General features: G+C 40.1%; 1 protein-coding gene across 6 annotated transcripts in view; it reads left to right on the forward strand.

The window, feature by feature from the left end:
- Nucleotides 1-17,413, forward strand: part of LPAR1 (lysophosphatidic acid receptor 1) — a 140,510-nt gene extending 123,097 nt beyond the window's left edge. For all 6 annotated transcript variants that reach the window (XM_046023480.1, XM_046023485.1, XM_046023483.1 and 3 more), the window contains one exon: nucleotides 14,982-17,413. In XM_046023480.1, the coding sequence (XP_045879436.1) occupies nucleotides 14,982-15,283 (302 nt within the window). In that variant the 3' untranslated portion in view covers nucleotides 15,284-17,413. The remainder of the gene's footprint in view (nucleotides 1-14,981) is intronic.
- Nucleotides 17,414-17,614: the final 201 nt, after the last annotated feature.

Below are 17,614 nucleotides of genomic sequence, written 5' to 3' on the forward strand. Positions count from 1 at the left end.
CCATTAGTGTTTAGCAATTGTTCTTCTCTGTCTGAAGCACCATAAAATCAGGGTCCTTTCAACTTTTTACTAATTCGTCTCTTAGCTCCGATCCTTGTTCAAAGGAGATAGAGTCTAAAAGTAAGAAAGTAAAAGAAAATACTTCATTGACTTTCCACCTAAAGTAGGAAGAGGACCAGCCCTAAAATTTGAGAGCCCATCCAGAACCTTCTCAAACCAGGAGGAGGAAGGCGGTCTTGTGCTCTCTCTGTGGCTCGGGTGAGGTTAGTGCCGCTCCCCACTTCGCTACTTCTAGGCCTGGAGAACCCATAATAGTTCACTCCAAAGACCTGTATTTCTTGTAGATTTATTCCTTGGGTTTTTCCTGAAGGAGGAGGAAAGAGGAAAAAAAGTGAAGGGTGTCTGTCGGGTGGCCTGTTAGTCTAGAGGTGGTCTCCCTCCTTCAGTCCTCACGCTAGTGCTGAGAGTACTTTCCCCATTTGACACAGAAGGAAAGGAAGGCCCCGCAGAATTGAAGAAGCTGTCCGATGCCCCACCCTTCATAAGGGAAAAAACTGTGTGTGACCTCAGGCCTATCTCTTCTGTCCAGGCAAATATGAATATATACCCTGCAAGTCTTCCAAATCACACAGTCTGGGAGACTGAACAAAATGCTGTCCTTAAGAAACCTCAATCTGTCTTCCTCCCCACAGCTAGCTTCTTGAGTGCCATGGGAATAAGGCCTGAATATTGTCACCTATTCCCTTAATGATTAAATATGCTCCTAGTTAAAAAAAAAACAACAACTGAAAATTACAGAAATATTGACATTAAAATTTAAAATCTGCACTTCACCACCCTGAGCTTTCGAGGTAACTGCTGGTAACAATTTGGTGTGTGTCTTTCTAGGCTTTCTGTAATGTGCGTAGCGTATGTACACATGTGAGTACCTATTGCGATTTTATAATGAATGGTGTGTGGTATAACTTTACAGATGTGTAGTTTGCAAATCTTCCTATGTGGATAAAGACCTACGTGGAGAAGTGTCTGTCCGTGTGCCCGCTGTTGACTACCCTGCTGATTTATGTAATATTGGTGGATCTTTTAATTTATGATTTTCTACCATCACAAGTATTGCTTCACTGAACCTTCCGTATTCACAAATTTTATGTGCTGCTTCAAGTATTTCTGAATGATGCACGTTGGACTTGGTAGCTAGAAGAGGACATTTTAAATTTAGACATTGCCAAATGGCCCTTCAAAAAGATGGTGCAGTGACTTTTCTGTCCACAGTATATGGGTGTGCCTGTTTATTGGTGACTCATCCCATCATTAATAGGGTTTTAAATCTGCCCCAGTCTGCTAGCTGTTCTTTTTAAGATAAGAACATCCTATGTAACACTGAGGAGGTTTAGTTGTGAAGTCAGAAGTGCTGGCTCACATTTCATTCCTGGATCAGAAGACTCAACCACCAAGCCACAGGCCGTGCTGGACAGCCGGGGGCCTCCCAGATTGAAGCCGGCGCACTAAGGTGACTGCGTCGTTCTGAGCAGCCGGACACGGGCTTCCTGCCAGCGGATGGGATAGAGACTAAAGGTGGTCAGTGCTCATCTTGGTCAGTCTGCTTCTTCATCTCAATTACTTTTCCTCCTTCCTCCCTCCTATCTTCCTCCCCTTTCCCCTTTATTGAAGGATAATTGACATATAACCATATTTTTAAAGCATACCATTTACATGTACTTGACAATAATCAATGTTTGATGTAGCATTCTAAAAACACTCTGTATATATATGAGCTTATATATATGGGGGGGTAGGTAAGCACATACGTATACACACACACACACACAGAGTATAGACCTATTAACATCTTAACCAACATGGTTGTTAACAAAAACTTCCTAAAACATAGCAATTAATGCCAACAGTCTTTTTCTCTTATCCACAGCAAAACTGCGTCAAAGCATCGTCTGTTCTTGCAGTATCCAATTTCTCCATTCACTCTTGAATCCACTCCAGTCAGGCTTTCATTCTCAAGACACGCTGAACTCTTATCAGAACTCCTTGGCGCTAAATCCTTTATTTTGGTTGCTTGCAGGCTTTCTGACTCCTCTCTCCGGCTCTCTATCTCTCTCAAACATCCATTCTATTCTCAAATTAGAGAGGTTTGAATGACAGTATGCATCTGTGATCACCTTCCCAAGTTCAAAGCCATCATTGTCTCTTGTCTGCATTTCCACAAGAGCCTTCAACTGGTCTCCTTGCTTCCACACTGGCTCTCCCAGTCTCCAAATGCTATCCCCCTCTAAGAGAGATTTTATTTATTTTGTGGTCTTTTACACCCCTTCTAGAACCTAAACTCAGTGAGAGGAGAGATTTCTTTCTTTTTGATTCACTGTGGTATCCCCAGTACCTAGGAGAGTACCTGACATAATATTTTTTTAAATAAAGCCAAGTAATTCAGCTCCTGACAGTTACCAAGAATCAGTTGGTTTTTTGCTCCTAAAGCTCTTTATGCCAGTTTATTATAAAATAGTGTAACTAATTAAATATTACAGTATCAAATGAAAATGAGTACAAGAAGATGATTCTGGGAAAATGAAGGTGGATGTTTTATTAATATTTAATGAAAGCAAGTTGCAAAAAGAAATTGTTTTAGATTTGCTGATGAGAACAACTCTAAGTTTGGAGAAAATTAAAAAAAATTGCAAGATTTTTGTACTCAAACTGCTTTACAAGAATTTTAAAGTTCTGACTCCACTTTGAAGGAGCCAACGTGGAAGTACTATGTATGCTTTATTGGTGTGGCTTTGCGTGAAAGATGATGCAGAACTCCAATTAGCAGACCCATATTCACATAGAGGGCCTTGGCTCGCTATGAAAGGATTGGCAAATGAGAAAACAAATTGGTATTTTAAGTTCAAATAGAACGTTGAAGTATCATTTTTATAATTTCATGTTCTAAACATTTTTACAATTTATTGATAGCTTCAGTTGTTGCTAATGATAGGACATCTGCTTTGTGTTTGTATTCGCACACGCGTTTTGTTGCTGTTAAATCATAACTGACAGCATATTGTACATATTTTTCTTTATCTGTTTTTTTTTTTTTTTTTTCACTGAACGGTGTATCTTGGAGATCATTTGGTATCAGGATGGAGTATCTTAATAACCAGTCGACTAAGATTTTACTTTATGAATACAGTGTAATTTGTTTCTCTTCTCTAGTTGTGATAACCTAGGCTATTTCCTATTTTTAAAAATAAATGATGCTGAGAAACAAGAGTTGGTGAGGTTGTGGAGAAAAAGAAACCCCTGTGTACGTGGGAATGCAAACTGGTGCAACCACTGCAGTAAACAGTATGGAGGTTCCTCAAAAAATTAAAAATACAATCACCATATAATCCAGTAATTTCACTACTGGGTATTTACCCAAAGAATTTGAAAAGATATATGCACCTTATGTTTATTGCAATAACATTTCAATAGCCAAATTTTGGAAGCAGCCCAAATGCCATCAGTTGATGGATGGATGAGGAAGATGTGGTGTGTATACATACAGTGGAATATTACTCAGCCATGAAAGAGAATGAAATCTTGCCATTTGTAACAACCGTGGATGGAACTAGAGGGGGTAATGCCAAGTGAAATAAGTCAGTCAGGGAAAGACAAATGCAGTGTGATTTCTCCCACAGGTGGAATTAAGAAACAAATGAACAAAGGAAAAAAAAAAGACAAAGACAAACCAAGAAATAGTCTTAACTATAGAGAACAAACTGATGGTTACCAGAGGGGAAGTAGGTGGGAGGTTGGGTGAAATAGGCGATGGGGATTAAGAAGACACCATGATGGGCACTGAGTAATATATAGAATTGTTGAATCGCTATATTGTACACCTGAAACTAATATAACACTGTATGTTAACCATACTGGAATTAAATAATAATGCTGCAGAGAATTCCTTGCACAAGCGCAGTTGTATCGTGTGTAAGTTTATCTGTAACAGATTCCCAGAAGTGATACTGTGGCAGTTTATTTTGAAGTCTTTAGAACTGATAGGCTTTTGTTCAGGATTTATGTCTTAGAATTTGCCTTGTGATATTGAATCTTGTTTTGTTAGTTTTGAGCAACCAATATTTTGCTCGGAACTTGTAGTTAAAATAATTGAAGTTCATGTAGAAAAATATGTTTATGATCTTAAATCTGGAACTCTTTAGCCTAAATCCCCACCTCCCAATTGAATGTTTGCTTTACTTCAAAATTTTTGATAATGAGAGATCTCTTGGGCATACAACTATCATATCCCAGTAGAACAGACTGTATCTTCTTCCTATTCTGCCGAGAATCTGTGCTTTGTAAATATCAATCCAGAACATTTAGCAACTGTAGGAGGGATAGCTAGTATTGAAAAGAATAATTAGATTTATCATTTCTGTTGTTCTTCTTTTCATTATCTTTTAGCTATTAAAAATGTATGTATATGGAGAAAGACAACTATCATATGATCTCCCTGATATGAGGAAGTGGAGATGCAACATGGGGGGTTGGGGGATAGGAGAAGAATAAATGAAACAAGATGGGATCTGGAGGGAGACAAACCATAAGTGACTCTTAATCTCACAAAACAAACTGAGGGTTGGGAGAGGGGGAGGGGGGGTTGGGAGAGGGGGAGGGTGGTTATGGACATTGGGGAGGGTATGTGCTATGGTGAGTACTGTGAAGTGTGTAAACCTGGTGATTCACAGACCTGTACCCCTGGGGATAAAAATACATTATATGTTTATAGAAAAATAAATTTTTAAACAAGTATGTATATACATATATATTTATACACATATAATTTTATATAAACATTTTTAATATTTCACAAAATTTGCTGAATTTGCTTTTGGGTTAAATTTTTTCCCCTGTTTTATTAGTAAGGAAATGAATAATAAATGGAATTTTCATTACATTTCTTTGTCCTTCGTTTGTCTCTTGAGTAATACATATCTTGCTGACCCATGCCAGTAGTTCATGAACTGTAAAGAATAAGATCCATAGGATGCTGTCATCAGCTACATTCTGTGAATATTTTTCAACCAGATTTTAATACTCATTTTTCAGACTTGCGTCATTTTGGGAGAATCTTAATTCATAGTGGAAAAATTAAATATATTGCAAAGCCTATTACAAATTCCTTATTTATGTTGCAAAACTGATTATAAATTCCATGTTTATGTTGAACTTTTGCTCGGGAAAGATTCTGGGGGGTAGATTTTATTTATCTTTGTAAAGGAATAAATATTATTCAAATTACCTTGGTAACAGCTGGACCGCAGTCATGCAATATGTTTAGTATCACTTTCTGAGTTAGTTGATGTTGGTCTGGAGTCGACAACATTGTCAGTGAGATTTAAGATTTATCATTTTTAAAATAAGGGGTGAAGTTTGCTTTTTAAAAAAAATTTGCAATCACAGGGCTTGGAGGGCAAAACAGATTTCGCTATTCTGAAAATGGTGAATTATTTTCTATGTGAAGAATATGTTAAGTGGCATCCTTTTTATTTGGGTCTCAGAGTTTACTGTGTGCAAAAGAAAATAAATCTCATTTTTTTTTAAAGACCCTAAAATGCAGTGATGGATGTGGGTATGAATATAGGACTCTGTGTGTGTGTGTATGTGTGTATATGTATATGTATGTATATATATGCACACATGTAAATATATATCCATGCACACAAACACACATGTGTGTTATATAGACATTCATATCACGTGTGTGCATATATATAAATTGTATATATTTTTATAATTTTACAGTCTGTCATTTGAGAATACTAAGCACTTGCAAGAAAATGCTTTGGTATAGGCATTTGGAGGAGCATTGTTTTTTGGTTATTAGTTGGTGGTGACGTTCTGGTGAGCCAGTCTTGTCTTCAGCTAGTTCACCTCAAGACACAGCTGGGTAGAAATCAGAAAACATGTTTAGGGAGGAAGGGGAGAGATGGTTATCCATTTTAACATAGTTTCATATGCATTGATTTTGTTGAAATTAAATTCAAGCATTTCCTGTTTTGTATGCTTATAGAGACCTCAAGGGTCATATACTACTCTGGGAGATTATTAGCTACAGCTGGAAGTGGGGCATGGCTGTGGCTGTGTAAGGACATATAACTCATTTCGTCTTTCATTTACCAGCTGTCTCTTGAGTCCTTAGAATTTGGAGCTAACGGGGGCGCCTGGGTGGCTCAGTGGGTTAAAGCCTCTGCCTTCGGCTCAGGTCATGATCTCAGGGTCCTGGGATCGAGCCCCACATCGGGCTCTCTGCTCCGCAGGGATCCTGCTTCCTCCTCTCTCTGCCTGCCTCTCTGCCTAGTTGTGATTTCTCTCTGTCAAATAAATAAAATATAAAAAAAAAAAAGAATTTGGAGCTAACGAGTTGGCCTTGCTATTTCTGTATTATTTGAACATTATTACAATCTCGTATTCACTGCTCATAGATAAGAACTTTCTGAGGAGCACGCTTCTCTCCATGTGATTGTCTAATACAGCATATTGCTAACCCGTTAGATGGGATCACTGGATATTTTAGGGGTAGGACAAAGCTGGCTCTCATGGCAGTTGACTTCCCAGGGGAAAATGCAGGAAAATACTAATAGGAAATTTTAAAAATCACATAGAGCCCTGCAGTCTAGAGATACTTCAGTATATGATCTTGCACTTTCAGAATGTTGCTTTTTTTTTTTTTAAAGATTTTATTTATTTATTTGACAGAGAGAAATCACAAGAGAGGCAGGCAGAGAGAGAGAGGAAGGGAAGCAGGCTCTCCGCTGAGCAGAGAGCCCGATGGGGGACTCAGTCCCAGGACCCTGAGATCATGACCTGAGCTGAAGGCAGCGGCTTAACCCACTGAGCCACCCAGGTGCCCAGAATGTTGCTTTTTTAAATTCTAAATGTGAACCTTTTTTCTGATTGCATATGAAATTAACATGGAATGACTGTTTATTAGTGATGGGGAAGGGAAGTAGATCTTTTATCTTGAGGACCATTATTTCGTTATCTGACTGGTGTTTTCATGTAGTGGATGTACCCTATTCGGTCAATACAGCATCCTCTGGAATTGGTGAGGACATTAACTGTAATTTATTTGAAGCTGATTCGTGTTTCCTGGTTCAATGTAGGTTCAATGTAAGATACTGCAGTACACGCAAATCCACGCAGGGACATCACGCTTCAGGGAATGTGTGTGTTCACGATGCAGGAGACTTTCCCAAACCGGGGATCCCCTGGAAGTCAAAGGTGTGTCTGGTGCATTAGTGACACTGCAGAATCCAGGATCTGATGGGGCAGCATGATCCTCCTGAACCGTTCCTATAGCAGCGACATGGACAATGCCGTGTCTCCCTTCATCACTGAACCCAACACGTTTCTCCAGAACTTAGGAGAGAATCTGATGTCCACTAGGATTGTTAGCAGTAGATTTGCTTATGTTACAGTAACAATGAGACTTTTGCCTCTAGGGTCCACCTCATGCCCTTTGGAATGCGTTGTAGCACCCATTTAAAGACCTTGTGTCCTGTTGGCGTTAATGTTTCTTTCTTTTTTTTTAAGATTTTATTTATTTATTTATTTATTTGACAGACAGAGATCACAGGTAGGCAGAGAGGCAGGCAGAGAGAGGGAGGGGGAAGCAGGTTCCCACTGAGCAGAAAGCCCGATACGGGGCTCAATTCTAGGACCCTGAGATCATGACCCAAGCCAAAGGCAGAGGCTTAACCCACTGAGTCACCCAGGTGCCCCTAATGTTTATTTTCTAAACCTTATGCGGTCCTTGTTTTTTGTTTTCCTTGTTTTTGATGTGTCTGTTGGGCGGTTACATGGGACTGATGTGTGACAGATAAATTGAATGTCCACCATATGCCCGCTACTGTTCTAGATGCTGGAGATCCAGACACAACAGAAACCGCAGTTACTCCCTTTACAAAGCTGACATTCTCGCTGAAGGAAGATAGAAAATAAACATGTCAAATCAGTAAGAGAATTTATGGTAAAGATAAGCAATAGGAAGATGACAAAATACGGGAGAGTGTAGTGGGGAGGGTGTGCAGCTTTAGTTAGGATAACAGGGATTGCTTTTGAGGAAGTGATGCTTAATAGTAAGCAAGTAGTTGTGAAGATCTCCAGAAGGAGTGTTCCTCGGTGAAGGAACCACAAATGCAAACGTCCTGAGACAGAAATGAGCTTGGTGCATGTGATTAGAATCTAGTGAATGGGGGATGAGTGGAAAGAGATGATGTTGGAGAGACTGGCAAGGGCCAGTCCTATGGGGCATTCCAGATCACAGTAAGGATTTCAAGAAGAAAACCTTTGTAGGATTTTAAGCAGGCAAGTGACGTAATATGAATTGATTTATGCTTATGAAAGATCGCTCTGGCCATTCTGTGCAAGCTTTGGGGAAGACGCATGGAGGAAGAGGAATTGGTCAGGAGCCTGTCGTAACAGGCAGATAAAAGGTATTGCTTACTTGGCTGGGGTTGTAGCCATGGAGAAGTGGTTTCTCCCGGCTGTCGTCGAGCACAGATGTGTTCTATAAGAGGGGATGCTGGCCTGCAAACCACTTCAGCACATGCTTTCCAATGTCCAGTTGCAGGATGAGATTTACCATCTCTTGTAGGATACAGAGGAGGTATGTGTACGATACTCAGTGTTCAATGTGAAAGAGAACGTCAAATGCGAAGCGGGGGTGGCATTCTCCTGTGTATCTGAAAGCCAGCACTGCGTTGCTAAAGACAGTACTAGCTGAAGCTTTTATCCAGGAATATTCAAAAGAAAACATAATGAGTATTCTGTTCTGCTTTGAAATCTCTCTGTTGTTGTTTTTAAGGTTTTGTTGTTGTTTTGTTTTGTTTTTCGATGTAATGTAATCTCTGTACCCGGTGGGGCTCAAACTCACAACCCGGAGATCGAGTTGCATGGTCCACCGACTGGGCCAGCCAGGCACCCCGGGGATCTGCATGTAGCTAATGTTCTTCCTTAAAGGATAAACGTTGCTCTCAGGGGTGAAGGAAACAGTAGGAGTACATCACACAATGAATGAAATCATTCAACTTTAAACGTATGAAGCATTTACTATGACCGTGAAGAAGTAGAAATGCATTACTCTTATCTTCTCTGTGTTCCCAGAAAAGGATCTTATAAATAATCTAGGTTACTCTTATAGAAAAAAACTTTAATTTCAGAAAGTCATTTACATCTCCACTGCAATGATCCCTTGACTGCTAGACCTAGGAATAAACTTTTTAACCCGTGGTCTATTATCTAACGTAGGCTCTTTTAAGATACATAGTTTAGATGATTTCTTAGCTAGCCAAATTATTTATGTGTACCTCAGTAGCAGCAATCATAACAACTACGGAAATTGGACTGAATTCTGGGATACACAGTTTGGTGGCAATGGAAGGAGTGTATGTATTTGAACACCTAAATTCCCCTTCAGCCTCTAACACCACCGCCTCTGAGATTAGACTCGTTTCCTAGATCCTTTGAGAAACAAGAGCGAAGCCAAAGAAGAGGTTGACTTGAGCACACCACTCGTGTGGAATTGAATTAACCTTGAGTCGTTTTCGATCTGTGGGATGTCTAGTTTTTTGTTGTTGTTGTTGCTTTTATAAAAACACAAATTTGCCAGCCAGACTGGAAATGTTTTCTGGTTTTTCTTCATCAGAAATCCTGGGCTCCCTCTCTAGCAGTCTTCTCTGTCAAATACTTTCTCTCTTTCACTTTGGTTCTGATGTTCCATATGGAAGCAGAGTTTAACTCATTAGGGAAAAGCCACTCTAGAAAAAAAGACTCTAATTGTGAGACCAGATGGTAAGCATTACTGAGCTGATGAGGTTGTGTAGATTTGAAGGAAGGTGTGGTAATACGATCTTCATCTGCAGCTGTGACCCGGTGTTCCAAAACAGCCTCCTTCCTCCCTGCTTTTCACGTCTGCATTCCAGCACCTCTCCTTCCATGTTCGTGGGCACGGGGGCCCTCTTGGATTGACTTGACAGATGCAGAAGGAAGGAATGAAGCTTGTTCTAAGAAGAGCAGCTTTCAGCTATTTTATTCTAACCCACGGATATTTTTTTTGAATAGCCCTCTCCTTGTGACATCGGCAAATAGTGCAGAATGTAACCACTCTTGTTCAGCGTGCTAGGAGATGGTTTCCCGGAACTCAAGTTGCCATGAGCATATCATGTCCTTAAAATTCTGCATTTGAAGCCTGGCAGGTGCCTCAGACTGTAGATGGGTAAACTCATGGTCATCCTCCTCTATTGTCCTCATCTCCCCTCAGAAAACCCCCATCAACCTTTTTTCCTGTGTTTTCCTCCTTCAGTGAAAGGCAGCAACATTCTTCCTTCACCCCAGTGGAAAATGGAAGCATCGCACTTAGATTCTTTTTATCTTACCCATTTCATGCAGTCTGTCTCCTAAATACTGATCCTTTCATACTCACCCCCAATGCCACTGCCCTGATTCAGGCTTTCATTATTCCTCCTCTGGAATTTGGAAACATCCAAGGTTTTTGCCTTTATTTTTACCCAGATTATTTTCTTCTTCTGCTCTATGATAGTGTTCCATATTCAGTGACACACTGACTAGAAAGGCCAATGGCATTAAAATCTCATGGAGGAGTGTAGGTGAAGATCCTTCTTTCTTATAAGCTTTATGAGTTATTATAATGTGGGACTAGTCCTGAGAACTAGTGTGCCACACTGGAGAAATTTCAGATGTCTCAGCCAGATGCCCAAAGCCTTCATGACCTTGGACAGCTTATCTTCTGCCACTTCTGCTTCTGAATTTATAGTAAATAACCATAAAGTATTTATGCTTCCTTTTACTTTCCTACTGTTGCATACGATTCCTTGGTTTATGCCTTGATCTGTGGGAATATGTCCATCAGAAATGTTCTGGAAATGTACAAGCTACATAAAACAGTGTCCCCACCAAGTACTCCATCATTTTTTTTTTAAGATTTTATTTATTTATTTGACAGATCACAAGTAGGCAAAGAGGCAGACAGAGAGAGGAAAGGAAGCAGGCTCCATGGGGCTCGATCCCAGGACCCTGGGATCATGACCTGAGCCAAAGGCAGAGGCTTTAACCCACTGAGACACCCAGGTTCCCCAGTACTCCATCATTTTATGTGCCATCTTGGTATAGGTATTGAGTTGACCCATGAGAACCTTCAGAATGATTTAGTGTTCCCATGCTTCTTTGCATTCCCTCGCTCTCCCTTCTTACCTCATTCTACTCAACCGCAAGGTCTTGGAATCTCTTAGAGTTGAGGTGGTGTCTTCTTGGAGCTGCCAGCTCATCTACAGATCAAAGCATGCTTCCACATTCTGCTCTTGGCAGAAATCTGCTCTGGTTCTGCTACACCAGGCTTTGCTCATGCTGCCCACAGTGTGTGTAGGTAGTATGGTCATGTAGATACACGGTGTCTAGAGAGCTTTCACACGTTGTTTCTTAATGTGATCCTCACCGCACCCTATGGAGTAGGCAGGGAGCTATCACCTTTCTACTTCACTGATGAGGAAGTGGAAGTCCTTTGGGCTCTTATTAACCTACTGTTGGTGTGCCCTTGAGTATCTACAGATTAGGTGTTGATAGGGTCCATAATGCACATCTAAAGTCCTATCACCCAATGGAATTATGTTGGCTGCTTATTACTAAAGGGGCCTAGGTGTAGTTTGTGTTTGTTTTTAGAAGCTTGGGGGTAAATCCTTAATTTAAGCAAACTTGATGTCATAACATTCACTCACTATTTATTTCCTTTGTTTAAAGATTTTATTTTTTAGTAATCTCTACACCCATTGTGGGACTTGAACTCACCACCCTAAGATCGAGAGTCACACAGTCTACTGACTGAGCGAATCAGGAGCCCCACTCACTATTGTAAACAATCTCAGCACCTTGAGATTTTCTACTTCAGTAGTCCATCTTCACTTTTGGTCAGTTTGGTCCTTGGCACCTCATGAAAGAGGAGAGAAGAAGGGAAAACTGTATGATTGGTTTCAGGTGTTGATTTCTGAGGCCTCTGCTGTGAGTCCCTCGAATGACTCTGAGTCTTGAAGAACCAGAGTCTTGGGACTGTAGTTGGGCCTGATCACAGCACTAAGAACAGTTCCTTTTGGTGAAGAAGGGACATGAGTCTGAGTTCCTCAGTGAAGCATTCACATGTATTAGCTCCTGGGTCAGACTGGTGTTTCCCACTTCCTGTCTCTGATTTAACAAGTCTCCTTGCCTTCCCCCCCCCCACCCCCCCACCCCCGGTCTGAAAGTAAGACCCATGGGTTAGTTTCTGAGACTCTGGCTTTTATTGAAAAGATCTTGATCCTTTTGAATTTAAAAATTGGAAGAAGTTACAAGCAACAAATGACCATATCTGAATTCTGTCACTTAAAGTCTGTGAGAATAAGGATGTTCCCTTCTGCTGCCCGGGAGGAGAAAAAGATCATTTTATTTCAAATAAGTCTGTTGAGATGCATGTTGCTGGTATCTAATCAAGTTCTGAATTTGAGCTCAATTCGAGCTTTGATAAAAGAAAGGGAAAGGAAACTTACAAGAATGCTCTCCCATTCATGAAGGGCCTGCATGTTTTTAGTTTCCAAGTAAATGGAATAATGGGACCATGCATTTTCCATCCAAGCATTTTTCCACCCTGCGAATAATTCCCTTCCTGGCTTCTCAATGAATAATGCATTATTTCTGAAACCCAAGAGGCATTCCTTTGATTTCCCTTTATGTTTAGCTTTCTGAGTGATTTTCAAGCAAGGAAATTCAAGGACTTGGAATGTAGGCTTTATTAACATTTTTACTTGAAGTTCAAATAGCTCCTTGGCTATTATCTCCTGATACTTGAAATATTTTTTTTTCCTCTCTGAGGAAAGTCTAAGGTATTGTATTTATTAGAAAATGAAGCACCTTGGACAGTCTTCAAAGTGAACAGCAGTTTAAAACCAATACACATTTGTGTTTTCGAACAAAGAGCTTTATGGGGGTACTTCTCTCCTTTATTTTCATTTCCCCGCTGAATCGGTTCAAAAAAGAAAGCTTGCATTCAAAACTGAGCTGTTTGGAGACTAAATCTCTTGTGTTTACATTTTACTAAACTCACTCCTTGAGGCTGGTCCGGATCCATGACCCCAGTCCCAGCCTGGATCCACCTAGGCTATTGCCATTTCCATCTGAAGATTCAGATGCATTTCGGGGGGCCTCCCTGTTCCCTGTCTGTTTGCTGTGGAGCCTGATCACCCATGCAGGGTGATCTGTAATGGGTTGTAATGGGGCCTACTGGTTCTGTTGACCCATGTCCTCTTGGCTGAGGAGCCCCAGCGGATCCCAGGGTAACATGGTGCTTGATTTGGGTGCTGTTTCACAACTTCCATTTCCCCTGTGAGCCAGATTAGTGATTTGAGGAACAAAATCAGCTGAAATTAAGAATATAGTCTATATTCCCATTCTTTAGACGGTTCTAGTAAAATCTTAACAATTTGGAATCGCTGGGAAGAAAAGAAAGTGGATCTAAATTAGTAAAACATCTAAAGCATGAAGTTTGGTTTAAACATTTAATTTTATTAAGTTCAGGAAGCAGGAATATCACCTAGTGTTTTCTCAGCTCCGTCACCCATATGATGGGGTAATGGTTTCCTCTCTCATACGGTGGTGTACAGATTAAATGAATTAGTATTTTTAAAGCATACAGAACAGCACCTTTTAAGTGATTGCTGAATAAAAAATAAATATCCATCTTATTGTTGGAAATTTCTATTTCCAAATAGGCCCATGATACTGAGCAGATAATAACAGTATTATTGTTGTTACTGCTAAGATATATACTTAACGATGATTTTCTTAGCCCTCGTTTACACCTTACAACAAAACTGATGAGGCAAATACGATCATTTCTGTTTTCCACATCAGAAAACTGAGGTAAGAAAATTATTGTCCAAATTCACCCAGTTTTTTAAACAGCAAAACAAGGATTTGAATCCATTCAACTTGAACTCAGAAGTTAAACTAAACATTAAAGGACATTGGTCACAGGCTTACCTTTTGTCACAAAACAGTGTCATACTGCTCAAAACCCTACCGTCATAACTGTTGAGGTGTGTATCCCCTATGTAGTCTGTCACGTCTCAGTTGCTTAGGGAACTCAGTGTTTTGCTTGAAGTAATCAACATCATCGTCTCATAAATACTCAATTTGCATATCATAAATACTCAATGAGATACTATTAAATGAGATAAACTTTCTTCAGTTTTTTTTTCCAGAAAAAGAGCATTTCATTTCAGATGATGGTATGCTGGCTTTGAATCTCAGTATTTTTTTTTTTTAATTTTATTTACTTACTGATTTTATTTATTTATTTGACAGAGAGATGGCAAGAGAGGGAACACAAGTCAGGGGGAGCAGAGGGAGAAGGAGAAAGAGGTTCCCCTCTGAGCAGGGAGCCCCGATGTGGGACTCGATCCCAGGATCCTGGGATCACCACCTGAGCCTAAGATAGACGCTTAATGGCTGAGCCACCTAGGTGCCCCAAATCTCAGTGTTTTTATATTGAACCAAGTTGCTTTGCTTTGTAATTTTATATATATATATATATATATATATATATATATAATATTTGTTCTTCCTTTTAAAAATCTTCTCGAGGGCGCCTGGGTGGCTCAGTAGGTTCAGCCACTGCCTTCGGCTCAGGTCATGATCTCGGGGTCCTGGGATCGAGTCCCACGTCGGGCTCTCTGCTCAGCAGGGAGCCTGCTTCCCTCTCTCTCTCTCTCTACCTGCCTCTCTGTCTACTTGTGATCTCTGTCAAATAAATAAATAAAATCTTTAAAAAAAAAAAATCTTCTCGAGGGGCACTCTCTCTTTCTGTAAAATAAATAAAATCTCTTTAAAATTTTTTTTTAAAAAATTAGAAAATAAATAATAAAATAAATAAAAATCTTCTCGATCCCTGCCCTTTATAGGTGCCTTTATCATCTGTTGGACTCCTGGATTGGTCTTGTTACTTCTCGATGTGTGCTGTCCACAGTGTGACGTCCTCGCCTATGAGAAGTTTTTCCTTCTGCTGGCCGAGTTCAACTCCGCCATGAACCCCATCATCTACTCCTACCGCGACAAGGAGATGAGCGCCACCTTCAGACAGATCCTCTGCTGCCAGCGCAGCGACAGCACCAGCGGCCCCACGGAAGGCTCTGACCGCTCGGCGTCCTCCCTCAATCATACCATCTTGGCCGGAGTTCACAGCAATGACCACTCTGTGGTTTAGAAAGGCAACCAAGATGAGGAGCCAGCCATTACGGATGGAGGGATGAACAGCTCCTCCCCCCCAGTGCCAGGGCCAGGTGGGGTGTGAGAGAGAGTGAGGAAAAAGAAACTCTTGTACTTAAACACTAACCAATGGCAGTATTCGTTCCTAGACCCAGCAAGACTTGAGATACACGGAAAATTAGCTTATGGGACAACCCTCATCCCGATCCCCGTTCCTTTTGAAAAGTAGAAAGTGGAGATCTTGCAATGGAATTCATAAAGAGACTCTGGAGTGCCCATTTAGACTACACTAACTAGACTTCCGACGATTTGGTGTGGTTGGTGCAAGTCAGAATAAATTCTGACTAATTGAATCCACAACTTCATCTACATACAGGCTTCCCTTTTTTTATTCCAGAAGGATACATTTCATTTAATAAACATGTATACTTATCAGCATGCTTGTGATGGATAAGACTACAGGCGGTTTTTGAACTATCATAATTCCATTTTTTTTCCTTCTGTAGGGAAACTGTAAATTAGAGTGATTTTTTAGAAAGCATGCATGTAATGTATGTATGCAGTATGCCTTATTAAAAAGATTAAAGAGTATTGATTTTAAATCTTCTAGGACCTAGAAGAACCTAGATGTCAAAGCCAGTATTTGTTTAGGTTATGAAACAATGCTCTAATTCTAATATTACCTTCTTATCAAAGTGTCGTAACACGTGTAAAACAGGGAATGTAGGTTTATTACCAAAAGAAAATGTACTCTAAAAAAAAGCCCCTAGAAGTTGAAGCACAGTAATATTGTTCCCACATATTTATAATATCGAAATACGTTCTAATTATCAGTACATCAGAGGAATGTTTTAATAGCCTGTGTTTTTCTGTATTATAAAATAATACATAGTCATTGTAGAAAACTTGAAAAATACAGAAATGTATAAAACAGAAAAAAATAATTACTGGTAATATCACAACCCAGAAGTAACCACCATTAACAGCTTTTCCCTCGTGTATGCCTCTATGTATATTATATCTTTTTATATAATTGGGATCATACGTAAACGATTTTATAACCAGTTTTTTTTTCTTCCACTGCAGAGTTGCCACATTTTCCTACGGCATTAAAAATTTTACAAAAACATAATTTTACTGGCTATGTAATATTCCATTTAATGGATGCAACTCCGTTTATTTAACCGTTCCCACACTGTTGACTACTTAGGTCATTTCTGATTTTCGCTACTATAAATAATGTTGCAAAAATTTTGTGTACATACAACTTTGTCCGTGTAATTGATTATTTACTTAGGACATATTCCCATGAAGGATTTTTTTTTTAAATGTGAAATGTCTTTTTATGCTCTTACCTTTTATAAAAAGGGATTTCCTGCTTTGCTCCACATGGGTGGCAATTGAGAGGAAAGCCAGTTAAATTGCCTTTTTACAAAGGAAATGCAGTGGTCACTTTAGTTGAGAGTGACTTTTTTGTATCACCAGATGGACTAGAAACAGTTGTCACAAATAACCATGACACCCTAATGAATATGTCTATTTCATTTGAGGAGCCAATGTCTAGCTCTTGGTGGCCACACCCCTATGTAGAAGTGAAGGTCACAAGAAGACATCCAACATGCCAAGTGAATAAAGGATCTTCGTAGTAAATGGCTTGGGACCCTCCTGTAGCAAATGGGTTGAGTGCGTTGGTATGGGACTGGATACTGACTGTTCTTTAGGAATCACCGTGGTAGGTGATACCTGCTCAACGAATGGTCCGGAAGAACTAGTCATTGCACCAGTTTGTTCGCAAAAGTAACCAGTAAAAGTCACAGTCATGAAGCAGGTGTGGGAAAGTCGGGAGTACGTTTAAGAGAAAGATGTCCAGAAGAATCACTTTGTCTAGGAGGGAAGAAGTAAGTGCGGTCAGCATTTAAGCAGGGGGCAGACTTGTAAGGCGCCCACCGTGAGAAGAACAGGGGGAACCAGTCAGCAGAAAGGTGTTTGCACATTCTTTATACAAAATACAGAGCATGTTATGTTGGAAGTGATGAAATGAACTTGGACTTTCATGTGCATATATTCTGGATGATTTGAAATTAAAAACATACTAATTGGACCTTAATAAATTCATTTTCAGTCAGTGTTTGGCAGTGTGCGGTTGTGGTCAGTGCTGTTTCTTTTACCCCTGAGTCTTCCAGCTTGGGTTGCGTGGTGCCTGCCTTTTGTGAACAACGTTATTTCCCTGCCATCAGGGCTTCCGTACTCTTGAGGTGAAGCCACCATATACTTCCCCAGCTCAGAACGGCGGCTTTTCAACGTCAGGAATAAGTCTTTTCTTAGCATG

The sequence above is a fragment of the Meles meles genome, chromosome 11 (assembly GCF_922984935.1).
Source record: "Meles meles chromosome 11, mMelMel3.1 paternal haplotype, whole genome shotgun sequence".
In the NCBI taxonomy this organism is placed as follows: domain Eukaryota; kingdom Metazoa; phylum Chordata; class Mammalia; order Carnivora; family Mustelidae; genus Meles; species Meles meles.